Source organism: Pelophylax lessonae, assembly GCF_965119305.1.
Source record: "Pelophylax lessonae genome assembly, chromosome: 3".
Taxonomy (NCBI): Eukaryota; Metazoa; Chordata; class Amphibia; order Anura; family Ranidae; genus Pelophylax; species Pelophylax lessonae.
In genome coordinates, this window is record NC_138770.1 from 593,725,130 (window position 1) to 593,739,961 (window position 14,832).

The window sequence follows — 14,832 nt, forward strand, 5'->3', positions numbered from 1 at the left end:
AGAAAGCGTGGCCTTATTTAATCTGGAAACCTGAGTCCACCGCCGGTGGAACTGTCAGCTTCTTCAGAAGAGACTCCTCAAAGCGATACCTCCTAGCAAAACGCTTAGGTATTCCAAAAATGCGTTTTGGAGATCCCCACTGACTAGCGACAATCTCGTCTAAATAGGCAGGCAAATTGCAACGGAGCAACCGACGCAGCATCAGCTGTGTCCTCAGATTTTAAAGTTTCCCGCACTGATACAATCAGTGCCTCCACAAGCTCAGCCGTAGTGGAGGAGGAATCATCCTCACTGTCAGAGCACTCAGGGTGCGTGGACGCAGACCCAGTGGGTTGACTCGTGGTGGCCAAATCCACCTCAGACTCTGAGGCAGAGGATACAAGTGAAGGTGGGGGGCACTTCTTGCTGGGCCAGATCAACCTTAGACACAAGTGACTGTAGGTCCACTGTCATGGGCAAAGGCCAGACAGACCCAGAGGGTCCCGCAGCTTCTCAGAATGGGTCAGGTGGTGATACCTACTCCAGGGACTCCATGGTTAATCCGGAGGCTGCCCTTAATATGCAAAAAATTACTACAAAATTTCCCCCCCCCCCCCCACACCTCTACCACTGTGGAACTGCAAGTCCCAGCGCACCAGCGGCACTGCTATGGCAGAAGAGGGAATTGTATACCCACAGGGACTCACCACCTACTCAGATCAGGAGACAGAGAGCCAAGCTGCTTGCCATGCGATCAAAAAGGAAGAGGAAGCACTGTCACTGCTACTAGAGGTCCGCCGCCGCATCACCGCTCCACAGGCTACAAAAAAATTGCCTCCACATTGACTTCAATGGGAAGCTCAATCTGCCACCGGACTAGACAAATATGACCACCGAGTCTGCATAACAGCCATCCGCAACAAAATGGCAGCCCCACACAGCACCCAGGATCCTAGACCGGACCTTCAGGTAGCTGTTTGTCCACCAGGGGGGCCTCCATAGGGACCCCCACACAATGGCCGGTGGTGTGCTCCCACCCCTATCCAGCCCATCACCATATGACACCCCATTCCTCACGACAGCCGTGCGCCCCGGGGGGGGGGGGGGGAACCAATGAGGGAAGGAAGGACACCCGAGGAAGGGCCTGCATTTACCCCAATATTTCCCCTGGGGAAGGGGGGGGGGGGGACACACTACTCACCAAACAGGGAACCACTCCCGGCAATCCACGTGCCATCTTGGAATGGGGATGCTGTGGGCCAGAGGTACGCTGCGACTCTGGCAGTGACTAATGTCGTGACCAGGGCTATGTGACCTCATGAGGTGTTTCACTTGCCGGCCAGCCACCGTCCAGTGGGGCTGTCGCGGTTAATTGTTGGGTCGCACTCGCTGGCAACACTGAGAAGACTATAAGGCTCTAATACAGTGATGGCGAACCTTGGCACACCAAATGCTTTGAACTACATTTCCCATTATGCTCATGCACTCCGCAGTGTTGAGCATCATAAGAAATGTAGTTCCAAAACATCTGGGGTGCCAAGGTTTGCCATCACTGATCTAGGATAACAAGTGCGTCACCCAGTCCAACAGTTGATAGTAGTTCTCAGGAATCAAAAACAACGAAGAAAAAAATTCAGTGTAAAAAGGAAAAAAATGCCAGGACCAGAGATCCCAGCAGGGAACCAGGTCCTTACTCCTGACTAGGCAGAAAAAAAAATAACTGAAGTCCTACAGCAGTAAGTGAGGAGTATACTCCCTGGGACTGCCCTAGGCATGTAGCTAATTTTATTTACGCCTAGTCCTACTCCTGAGGCGAGAGCAGTATAGTCCAAGGGTCTAAGAAGATATGGAGCGGTGCCTGTCACTGAACAACAGAAATCCCTGTTTTACACCAACTATGCTTTATGCAGCAACTTTCATCACCTTTTTGGTCTGCTGCAATTTCTTTCAAGCCATTGTACATTAATATGCAAGAAGCCAGGTGCTCTAAGAGGCTGTCTGCGATCCTGAAATTAACTTTTCAACATGACTGGGATGTCAGAAAACAAATGAATTTAGCGGAGTCCTTTAGCTAGGGCATTAATTATAAAAGGCAATTCACTGAAAATACCTCTTTACAGTTTTTCAGCAACAATAATAAAAAGGAAAACAAAACTCATTCATTCAATTGTTGCAAAAACCAATAAATTACAGCAACATCCATGCAAATCATCAACTAAGAGGCAAGTTAAAGAAAGATTAACTACTGGTATTTTATGGGACTTTAAAGACAGCCTTAGACCATTCAAATATCAGCCAGTTCAGCAGGGGGTGGCTGAGATTTGAACCATGTATTGGCAGGCTAATTTTACCAAAGTTAATCAATAAATCAAGCATGGATACAATTAGCCTGTTGCTTTTTCACGTGATTATTGCCAGTGGCTATAACAGCTAGCAATAATCACTGTGTGGTCTCCCAATCCGTGGTTGCAGGAAAGAAAATCGAAAAATCAATGGCCGGCTTAAGATGCATGCGGATCTAGCAAAAAATACAAAGCCGATTATGCATACAGTAACTTGACTATCAATACCTGATCTTAGAGGTGCACATACCATTTTACAAATTACTGTAGGTTTTAGGAGGTGACAATTGAGTGACAGAGCATTTTAGTTTACGTGACTTTTGGGCACTAGGGGCAGCTTCCCAAACACTGATAACAGTCACTTTAGATAGCATAGGGAAGGGTTAGCTGGCCATGCAGTGATGTGGGATTGCTGACAGGTCCGCCAGACAGTAGGTGGTGGCATGCTCAGCAAGACTGGCAGTTTTTGGGACCAGCGTGACCTCATGCTGCCTTCATTCTTAAGTAGGAGTTGTATGCAATTAGGATGTTTGTAACACGGGGACTGCCTGTGCTAGATAAATCAAAACCTACCAACCCAATATTTGTCCAGAGTCCATGGTGCTAAAAAAAAAAAAAAAAAAAAAAAACTTAAATTCCACTTTTGTTTAGAAAAAAAAAACTACATGTATTGCAAAGATTGTAAAAACTGTTGCAGATTTCTACCTTTTGTGATTCTGAAGAAATAGCCGATAGGCTGTGCGCAAAAATCTGAATGGGAGTGACTTCATAATTATCAATCAGCTGCTACACTTGCTGGGTTCTAATGATGAATGTCCCCGATTCCCTGCAGGGGTGATTACCCTTTGGCAGTATCTCACAGGAAATACATTTTTTTGTTGCAGAGGATACCCAAAATTTGACTTATCTTAGTGCAGACATCTGGGAAAAATCAATAAGCCAATCACACAAGCAGGAAATTACATTTCCAGGAGGGTTCTATATACTATCTGTGTACAGAATGCCTCCAGGTTGCCATATTACATTTTACAGAAAATACCAGCGCTGCAGGATTAAAAAGAAAAGTTAATGTTCAATAACATTCATTTACAATAGGACTTGTGTAGCAATTGTATATTCTCGTTTTTACCACAAAAGTGGAGCGTTTCTAGCGCTCAGTAAAAAAAAAAAAAAAAATTCAATAGTAAATTAAAGAGTTAATGTGGTTCTAAAGGATTAAGGATTTTTACCTTAATACATTATCTGCATTAAAGGTAAAAAAAAAAAAAAAAAAAAACCTTCCGAGGGCAGCGCCCCCCAGCTATACTTATCTGAGCCCGATCTAAATTCAAAGCTGTGCACGAGAGCAGTGGCTCTCTTGCCTCTCCGCCTCCTCATTGGCTCACAGACTCATGCTGCTGTCAGAGCCAGAAAAAAAAGGAGCCGGGGGGGGGGTGCTTAACGGATTTCAAAATGCAAGTCATTTTTTCTTTATTTTATATTTTAACAAATAGGTTATAGAAAACATGTAGCCAATTTGTATACATTTTCTTATATGAAGGAATTCACTCCAGTATTATGCATTCTCGTTTTCTACCAACAGGTAGAGCATTAGGCTCACTTTTAAATTATTCAGGTACTCCTTAGTTCTCATGCAGGCTGGATGTTTTTAAGGAGTTTTTTTTCCCTACCTCTAAACACCCCTGAACGTTAGCCAATGTGTCCATGCACAGTTTAGAGGAGTTTAAAAAGCTTTTAGAAGAGAAAAAAAAAAAAAAAAACACACACACAGTCAGCACATCCAGGATCAACAGAGCTTTGTAAAAAAAAAAAAAAAAAAAAAGGGACGCACCTAAATGCCTCTGAAGCACGCCTGAGTGCTAGGTGCGTTCAGTGATTAAGCATCAATTCAATGGCCAGAATAAAATTATTATTTTGGCCAATTCATTTATTTAATGCCAAAGCGCTTTGGCAGCTTTTTTTCTGCCAAAACGCTGCTGTCAGGAGGAAAGGAGTATAGAAGAGTTTGCAAAATGTCCTGTGTACATGATGCCTTACAGTCTGCTAGTTTTGCTTACAGAGTAAAAGTAGTTGAAAACGTACACGAGAGCGCGAAAGAAAAGAAAATGTAAAAGAAAACCCACATACCTCACTCATCCCCCATACATACATTTTTTTCGATACACATGAATACCAATTTTTCTATATTTTGCGGAAGCAGCTTTTGATTTTATGACAGCATTCAGTCTTTTAGGGTAGGAGTCTTATCAGCATGACACATCCTGCCTTGGGAATTTTTGCCCACTCTTCTTTGCAAAAACACTTCAAATACTTTTTTTTGTTGATTTGGGAGGTATGCCTTGGGTCATTTTGAAAAGGTGAAATTCCTCATCTTCAGCTTTTTAGCAAAGGCCTGAAGGTTTTGTGCCAAATTTGACTGACTTTTGGAACTGTTCATAGGTCCCTCCACCTTAAAGTTGTTGTAAACCTCCAAAAAAAATAAAAAGAATAAAAACCTGAAAGATAAAAAGGCATAATGTGCTAGTATGCATGGCATACTAGTTCATTATGAAATACTTACCTTAGCCGCAGCATAATTGTATGGCTGAATTTGCATCGGCCAAAAATGGTGCAGAACCCTTTTTTTGTCAGCATTGAAATCAGATCGCATGGGTGTTCATGCCTAGTGTCCTATTCCTGATGGGAGGAGCATAACCCAATGGTCTAAAGAAGATATAAAGCTGCAAATGCCACCCTGCATCAGTGTGGGCTGACTAAGCAAAGTTATTGTAATTGATTTAACCCAAAAGTCAGATGCAGGAGGGGTTACTTTTAAGTTGAGCTTTAAGCAAAGCAATTAAAAAGAAAAAAAAAAAAAAAAAAAAAAAAAAAAACCACCACAACTCTTTAAAAATAAATTTTTTTCCTCTTGTAAATGCGTATTTTGTGGACTAGCCAAACAAACTAAATGATCCACTTCATGAAGGGAACTTCGGCCAAAACAAATTATGAGATGTCGCCCACCCCCCTTTCCCCTACCGCAAAAAGAGACCAAAATATGATCTGCCCATGGCTTTTAGTACAGATCTTTGCAGCTGGTGGACACAGTTAGCACCTTCATTAATAATGAAAAGAGTTGACTGGTCATTTACAAGTGCTCAATATCAACTAATAGGGGTATTCCTAAATGACCCAATCCTCCCCCCAAGCATCGTCTTGGCTGTGGGGAAGGGTAGCACTGGACAAGAATTCAGGTTTTGCTATAAAGCACACAAACTCCGTTACCGTCTGCTGATGGGTCTCCATACTGGTTCAGCCATGTCGTAATATCATTCAGTGGAATGTAATCTCTGAGCAGCTCTTGGCGTCTCTCTTCTTGTGACATCTTGAACAGTCGCTCTGCAACAAAAAAGCAACAGTATCACTTTATTGTTCTGTAACCCAACAAGCTATGCAAAAGCAGGACACTTTACTTATTCAGAGTGGTACAGAAGTACTAGAAATCTACATCAGTACAAGAATTTCTTTTTCAGGACTGAACTGAACAGTGACTACTTGCATAGCTGTACGCAACCCCGTTCCACCAAAAGTGTAATATACATTTGTATGACCAGGCTGTAAAAATGTGCAAATATATTGCTCTAGAATCGTTTAGTAACTGAAGTCCAGATTCCAAGTCCTGAATATCCAAATAAGTTCCTCTGGTAAAGAGGACAAAAAAAAAAAAAAAAAAGAAATGGAGTTCTTTAACTGCGGTCCATGGGGACAGCAAGGAGGGTACCTACAAAAAAGTCCATTCAGTGTCTTTAGCATCATTGTTAAAAGGTCTTTCAAAGGTAGTGCTAAATATTTACCTGTATATACATATATAGCACCATATAGTGGCTGTATAAGAATGATAAAGCCTACACAATGGAAGAGTGGCAAGCGATGCAGGGTATGTTTGGACCCAGCACCTAGCAGTGAATAGAGGGGTAAGATTTGCCACTCCCACAGATGCATTCCCCTTTTGTTCTTCCAGTTAGCAGCTGAGGAAAGGGGCATGACCCCCTGAAACGCATCAGCTTTCCAAAGGTTTGGTCCTGGGACGAGGTTTCACTGCATCCAGCTGGAGTGTTATCAGTGTTGCTTGAATTTTTATATCAGCATGTGAGTATCCATTTGTCCTTTTGGATTCAAATAAAAGTATTTGTGAAAATGCACAAGGTGTTCCTGCCCCTGTTTAGAAGACTCCCCAGTCTGGAGGGCTGCACCCTTGAGTGGCACTGTGGATAGAAGTGATTGAAGAATACCAATGGTTTTAGCACTGGAGAGTTTTATTGGAGTATGCAATATACCATACCTGGCTGATACAGCTGGAAGCTGGAAATCACTGAAGTAAACACTGCTACTCCAGTGATCTCCTTTTGCTTCCGGTCCAGTGCCAAGTGGCAGCCCTGCTGCATTCTAAAAACAGGTCAACCGCTCAGCATGGGTGCCATTTAGAAAATGCTTTGCATTTCCTGAATGAGTGCAAAACGTGGTCTGATTGGATGAGATTGAGAGAATGACGTACCACTCCCATCTTGTCCAATCACAGAACACTTTGCCTTCTTTCAGAAAAAGCAAACCATTCTCGGAATTGCACTGGTGTTGAATGGCAGACTTCCTAGCTTCAGGATGCAGCAGAGCAGCCATCTGGCACAGGACCTGGAAGCAAAAGTCACTAAACTAGCGGAGTCTACTTCCGTAATATCCAGCTACTAGAGGCATCAGTTATGGCGTATACATAGTTACATTGGTCCAAGCGGGAATAACGTAGCTATGTACTAAGAATTCATGTCTGAAATTCCTCTTACTGTATTGTAATGTGTATGCTCAGCCTAGCCGGAATTTAATAATCAGACTATAAATGTATGTCCAGTTCTAAAGACTTCTAAAAGAAAAGATACCAAAAATTTTGTTGACCACTTGACTAAAGACTGTCTGACTTAAGATACATGCCATACTGACTTGTCTTACTGTAGAGGTTCTCAAACATTTGTAATCATTTGTGAGGTTTGTGCTATCAGTTTAGCAGCAACAAATTATTTTTCACACAGGGTTATTCAAGGACATTGCTGAAAATGCATTTGCAGATTTCGATTTAGTCTCTAGGACAAACAGGGGACTGTTTAGCAGTGGAGTAGTTGTACATAGCATATCTGGCACCTAGGGCACACATATGCCACAGTCCATGTACCCACAAAAATGCTGTAATTACTGTGCCACAAGCCAGGCTAACAGATATGTAAAAAAAAAAAAATTCTATACACAGCCAACTAGAGCTGCACGATTCTGGATAAAATGAGAATCATAATTTTTTTGCTTAGAATAAGGATCAGGATTCCCTCACGATTCTTGTTTAACATTTTTTATATTATACAAAAAAAAAAAAAATTGGGCTAACTTTACAGTTTGTTTTTTTTATAAAATTTATTAAAAAGTGTATTTTTCCCCCCAAAAACTGTGTTTAAAAAAAAGACTGCAACGATTATTCTCTAGGGTCTCTACTATAAAAAAAAAAAAACAAGTATATATATTTGGGGGGGGGGGGGGTCCAACTAATTTTCTAGCAAAAAAATACTGATTTTTAACTTGAGTGTCAGAAAAAGGCTAAGGGCTCTTTCACACGGCCGCTCCGTGTGAAAGCTCCGCTGCGGGACTTTTTTTTTCACGGAGCGGATGACATTTGTGTCATCCGCTCCGTATGTCCGCATATCATCCCATCCGTTTGCGGATGATATGCGGACATAATGTAAGTCTATGGGCATTGCGGATGTCAGCGGGTGACACCGCTGACATCCGATTTTCCTTCCTTTCCGTTTTTTTGAACGGATGAAAAAAATAGGGTTCTGTTCCGTTCCAAAAAACAGAACAGAACTGAAAGGAAGAAAATCGGATGTCAGCGGATGGTATTCCGCTGACATCCGCAATGCCATAGACTTACATTATGTCTGCAAAAAAATAGGATGATTTGCGGACAAGCGGAGCGGCCGCGTGAAAGCGCCCTTAGTCTTTAGGAGGTTAAACTGCCCTCACTTGCAGGAGAAAGTACATTCCTTTGATCTAAAAGAACGAAATGATACATTGTAAAACATTGTTTATAGTTCTCTAGCAACCTTAATGTTGATAAACATTTGGAGGCTTTTTTTGACAGCTGTGAGTGAGCAGGGAACACTCATGTAAGATTCGAGGACGTGCCATTTTAAGATCGAGAGGAGGGTGAATCGAGCTAGTGATTTTTTTAACGATTAATCGCGCAGCTCTACAGCCAACCCTCAGAAAGAACTTCAGAAGTATATGATGTACTTAGAATACAGTGGTCAGTAGTATATGATATACAGCCCAGCCTACAGAGTGCACTAGTCAGGAGTATAAAATGTATATTACACTGCTCAAAAAAAACTAAAGGAACACGTTTAATCAGAGTAAAGCATCAAGTCAAATAAACTCTTGGGATATTGATCTGGTCCGTTAAGTAGCAGAGGGGTTTGTTAATCAGTTTCAGCTGCTTTGGAGTTAATGAAATTAACAGGTGGCAACAATGAGATGACCTCCAAAAACAGGAATGGTTTTACAGGTGGAGGCCACTGACACATTTTGTCCCCCTACTCATCTTTTCTGACTGTTTTTCACTGGTTTTGCATTTGACTAGGGTCAGTGTTACTACTGGTAGCATGAGGTAATACCTGGACCCTAAATAGTTTGCACAGGCAGTCAAACTCCTACAGGATGGCATATCAATAAGTGCCATTGCCAGGAGGTTTGCCGTGTCTCCCAGCACAGTCTCAGAAGCATGGAGGAGATTCCAGGAGACAGGCAGTTACCATAGGAGAGCTTGACAGGGCCGTAGGAGGTCCCTAACCCATTAGGACTGGTATCTGCTCCTTTGTGCACAGGACAGAGCCTTACAAAAATGACCTCAAGAAGGCCACTGGTATGAATGCCTCTGACCAAATAATCAGAAACAGACTTCATGTGGGTGGCCTGATGTCCTCTAGTGGACCCTGTGCTCACTTGCCCAGCACCATGGAGCTTGATTGGCATTGGCCATTAACACCAGAATTGGCAAGCCTGCCACTGGCACCCTGTGTTTTTCACAGATGAGAGCAGGTTCACCCTGAGCACATGTGACAGAAGTTAAAAGGCCTGGAGAAGTCGTGCGGAACATTATGCTGCCTGTAACCTCGTTCAGCATGACCAGTTTGGTGCTGGGTCAGCGATGGTCAAGGGAGGCATATCCATGGAGGGACGCACAGACCTCTGCAGGCTAGACAATGGCACCCTGACTGCCATTAGGTATCGGTATGAAATCCTTGGACCCATTGTCAGACCCTACCCTATGCAGTGGGTCCTGGGTTCCACCTGGTGGACAACAATGCACGGCCTCATGTGGTGAGTATACAGCCAGTTCCTGCGCATGAAGGAATTAATACAACTGAATGGCCCCCATGCTTGCCAGAACTACACCCAATAGAACACCCCTGTGACATTAGGTTTTGGTCCATCCAACACCGCCAGGTTGCCCCTCAGTCTGTTCAGGAGCACAGCGATGCCCTGGTCCGGATGTGGAAGGAAATACCCCAGGACATCATCCTTCATCTCATTAGCAGCATGCCCCATGTCAGGAATGCATACAAGCACATGGAGCCATACAAAATACTGGAGTACCATTTTGAGTTGCTGCAATGACATTTCAACAAATTAGACTAGCCTGCTGCAAAAAATTTTCACTTTGATTTTTAGGGGGGGGGGGGGGGGGTCTTTAAATTCAGCCCTCTGTAGGTTGATAATTTTCATTTCCATCAATGGATGTGGCTTCCGTTCGTTCCTAACACCTTACCAAGTCCATATCGGTATACAAACCCGTTTCCAAAAAAGTTGGGACACTACAAATTGTGAATAAAAACAGGAAATGTGGAAGTTTCAAATTTCAATATTTTATTCAGAATACAACATAGATGACATATCAAATGTTTAAACTGAGAAAAATTCAATTTAGACTTACCGGTAACTTGTTTTCCAATAGTCTTTCAGGACAGCACCTTAGAGAGATGGCTCCTCCCTCTCCTCATTAGGAAACACCCCATCCACCAGATTTTAAAAGGAGGCTTCTCCCACCATTCATCAGTTTGTAGAAGAGTACCTCCGGCCCATGCTGGAACACATAAACAGATATGGTTAATCACAGCAATACATTTTATACAATAGGGCGGGATCCTCCTGCTGTCCTGAAAGACTATTGGAAAACAAGTTACCGGTAAGCCTAACTTGAATTTTCCCTAAAACGTCTTTCAGGACAGCACCTTCGAGAGGATTATCGAGACTTACTCAATTTAGGGAGGGACCACAGCTTGCAGGACCTTTCTGCCAAAAGCCTGATCTTCAGCTGCCAAAAGGTCCAACCTATAGTGTCTTGCAAATGTAAAGTAGCTTGACCACGTAGCCGCTTTGCAGATCTGATCTGGAGTGGCACCAGCTTCCTCTGCCCATGTAGTGGCTAGCGCTCTAGTAGAGTGAGCTCTGATCCCCTGTGGGGGAGAAAATTTCATTTGGGAGTAAGCCTCTGAAATAGCGGATCTGAGCCATCTGGCTATTGATCCTTTTGATGCCTGGCGACCTTTTTTGTTGCCAGAGAAAAGAACAAAAAGAGTTTGATGATCTAAACGCTTTAGTAACCTCCAAGTAGTGTATAAGGACCCTTCTTACATCTAGGTAGTGAAAGCTTTTTTCCTTATCTCCTGATGGATTAGGACAGAAGGTAGGTAACAATTTCTTGTGAGCGGTTTCTCGTTGAAGCTACTTCTGGGAGAAACCCTGGATCCGTCTTGAGAATTATCCTATCTGGATATATGGACAAAAAAGGTTCGATAGCTGATAAAGCATGTAATTCACTGATTCTTCTTGCTGATGTTATTGCCACCAAGAAGATTGTCTTGAGGGTAAGGTTTTTTAGTGTAACCGTTTCTAGTGGTTCAAAAGGTTCCTTTGTGAAGGCCTGAAGGACCACCGACAAGTCCCATTTGGGGAAGCTTCTAATAGGCACTGGTCTGGAGCGGGTAAGGGCCCTGAAGAATCTGATGATTAAAGATTCTGAAGAAATGGGTCTTTCCAAGAATACCCCCAGGGCTGTAACTTGTACCTTGAGGGTACTTACTGCCAAACCTTTTCCTGCGCCCTCCTGTAGGAACTCCAAAATTGAAGTAATACTGTCCAATTTTTGATCTTTCGATTCACACCAGGTATTATATGTCCTCCAAACTTTTGCATATATATTCCTTGTGACTTTTTTCCTACTGGAAAGTAGAGTAGCGATTAATGCATCTGAAAATCCTTTCCTTTTCAGCAGTTGCTCCTCAGATACCAGGCGGTGAGCTTTAGCTTTTCCACTTCTGGATGATAGACTGGACCTTGAAGCAGTAGGTCTTGACGAAGAGGGAGCTGAAAAGCAGGTTTGACTGATAGTTGAAGGACAGTCGAAAACCAAACCCTTTTGGGCCAATAAGGAGTGATCAGGATCACTGAGGCTCTTTCCATTTGGATTTTTCTCAATACCAACGGAATGAGCTGGAAGGGGGGGGGGGGGGGAAGGCATACCCCAACCTGAACCTCCAGGGATGTGCCAGGGAATCTACTCCCAGAGAGTTGTCGTTTCTGTGGAGTGAGAAGTAAAGTGGAAGTTTTGCGTTTTCTTTCGTTGCAAACAGATCCACCTCTGGCTTTCCCCAAGTCTTGGTTATCAACATAAAGACTTCTGGGTTTAAGCTCCATTCTGCTTCTCGGATCTTCTGCCTGCTTAAATAATCCGCCACACTGTTTAGTGTACCTTTTAGGTGGATTGCTGACAAGGAAAGTAACTGCCTTTCCGCCCATTGCAGAATTTCCGTTGCCAACAGCTGTAGGGTTTTGCTTCTTGTGCCCCCTTGCTTGTTTAGATATGCCACCGTAGTGGCATTGTCTGAAAGGACTTGAACATGAGTCCCCTGAAGATTTTGAGAGAAGGCAGCTAGAGCTAGGCCGACTGCCTTTAACTCCTTCCAATTTGAGGATTTCCTTGTCTCGGTGTGAGACCAAACCCCCTGTGCCAGGTTTTGGTTCCAGTGGGCTCCCCACCCCCAACTGCTGGCATCCGTTGTTAACCTCTGGTCTGCTGGGAAGGACAAGGCCAAACCCTGGGACAAGGTTATCTGATTTCTCCACCACCAAAGGGACCTCTTGACCTTGGTGGGGATTTTTACCTTTAAGTCCAAAGTCTCTGGATTGTGATCCCAGATTCTGAGGAGGAAATATTGGAGTGGCCGAAAATGCAGCCTTGCCCATTGGACAGCTGGAATTGATGCAGTCAGGTTTCCAAGGACTGACATGATCTCTCTGATCGACCACCACTGATTTGTTTGTAGTCTTGCTACCAAATTCTGTATTTTGACCGGTTTGTCTTCTGGTAGGAAGATTCTTAGTTCCACCGAGCATAACTGAAACCCTAGGAACTGAACCTGCTGAGCCGGTGTGAGATTCGACTTCTTGATGTTCACTATCCATCCCAGAGCTTCTAGAGGACCTCTTGCCTTGTGCAGGTCCTCTTGAAGTTTTTCCTTTGACGGGGCAAAGAAAAGCAGGTCGTCCAGGTAAGGTACCACAGAGATTCCCTGAAGGCGGAGGGGAGCTAAACACTCTGCCATTACCTTCGTAAAAATACGAGGGGAGGATGATAGCCCGAAAGGGAGTGCTTTGAATTGGATATGGAGCATTTCCTTTCCCAGATTTACTGCCAACCTTAGGAATCTCTGTGAGCGAGGGGCAATAGGGATATGCAGGTAAGCATCCCTTAAGTCGATTGATGCCATGAAGCATCCTTTTGTTAACAGGGTTCTGACTGTAAGAATTGAGTCCATTCGAAACTTCTTGTACAGAACTGACCTGTTTAATGGTTTCAGATTCAGTATAAGACGAAAATCCCCCGATTGTTTCTTTATCAAAAATATGTGGGAATAGAATCCCTGATGTTGTTCCTCCACTGGAACTGGACAGACAACTCCCTGTCGCCTCAGGTCCTTTAACAGGTCCATCATAGCCAGGGCTTTTTCTGCATCTCTTGGGAGGTTTGTGACAAAGAACCTTTCGGGTGGCGTCTCTGAAAACTATGTTGTAGCCTTGGGACAGCATATCCAGAATGTATTGATTTTCTGTTATGGCCGCCCAATAGGGGAGGAATTCCCTCAATCTTCCTCCCACCGGCAATGTCTTGTCATTGTGTTTTGTTGGTTGACACAGGAGGATGGAAGAGAACACCTCCTTTCCCTTTGGGTTTTTGTGTCGACCAGTTTCTTCTCTTCTCCTGGGGTCTGCTATTTTGCTGAGCTTTTTGAGGTCGAAAAAGCTTTTTTGCTGCCTGTTTCTTCTTCACAGGGAAAGACTTTTTTGTCTGCTGTTCTATCTAGAACAGAGTCTAGCCCAGGCCCGAATAGTAGATCCCCTTGAAAAGGAAGTCCACACAGCTTATTTTTAGAAGCCGTATCCCCAGGCCATGTCTTTCACCAAAGAGCCCTTCTGGCTGAGTTGGATAAAGCGGCAGATCTTGCTGTCATCTTCACTGACTCTGCTGAAGCATCAGCAATGAAGGCTATGGCCGTGGAGAGTGTGGAGAAGGAATCCAAAATTTCCTGTTTAGGGGAGTCTGCTGTGATGTGTGCTTTTAGCTGGCTAAGCCAGTATTCCAGATTCCTGGACACACAGGTTACTGCCATGGCAGGCTTCAGACTCCCCATGATGGATTGCCAGGATCTCTTAAGTTGCTGGTCCATCTTCTTATCCATGGGATCCCTCAGGACTCCCATGTCATCAAATGCTAGGTCTGTTGACCTAGAAACCTGGGAGAAGGCTGCATCAATCTTTGGCATCTTATTCCAGGGAGCTCCTGGGTCCTCATCAAAAGGAAAATCGCCTTTTAAAGGCTTTAGGGAAGAAGGTTTTCTTTTCCGGATCAGCCCACTCATGTTTTATTGCATCCGAGATAGTCTGATGCACTGGGAAGATACGGCCCTTAGGCTCTTCCAAGCCTGCATACATTTTATCATGCAGGGACAGTTCCTTCTTTTCCTCCTCTAGACCCAGGGTGATGTAAACTGCCCTCAGGAGACCATCCACTTGCTCTAAGGATAGTTTGTATTTAGTGGGCCTACTTTGTGCCCCTCCCTCTTCTTCCTCTGAATCCTCTTTGGAATGTGAGGGGGAATTATCTCCTTGGGTGGAAGGAAACCCTTCTGTCCCCACCGAAGGAACCAATTGTGAACCCTGAGAGGACAGTGAGGCTGATAGCTGACTCAGGGCAGGATCCTGTAGGGATGACCGAAAAGATTGGATGGTAGCATCCAATTCCTTCCTCACAGATGCGACTAGGTCGCCACAAACTGCAGATTCTTCTTCCTTTACTAGTGCATCAATACACCCCTGGCAAAGTGTCTTTTTCCAGCTTTCCGACAACTTTGCTTTGCATGAAGGACACTTTCTCTTG

The 14,832-nt window shown here is 43.9% G+C and overlaps 1 protein-coding gene across 1 annotated transcript in view; it reads right to left on the reverse strand.

Annotated features, from left to right (window-relative positions):
• MACROD2 (mono-ADP ribosylhydrolase 2) overlaps nucleotides 1-14,832 on the reverse strand; it is a gene marked incomplete at its 3' end in the record, with an annotated part of 3,247,744 nt that overhangs the window by 3,216,177 nt on the left and 16,735 nt on the right. Inside the window, 1 exon segment of the mRNA XM_082250969.1 lies at nucleotides 5,586-5,699. Coding sequence (XP_082107095.1) covers nucleotides 5,586-5,699 — 114 coding nt within the window.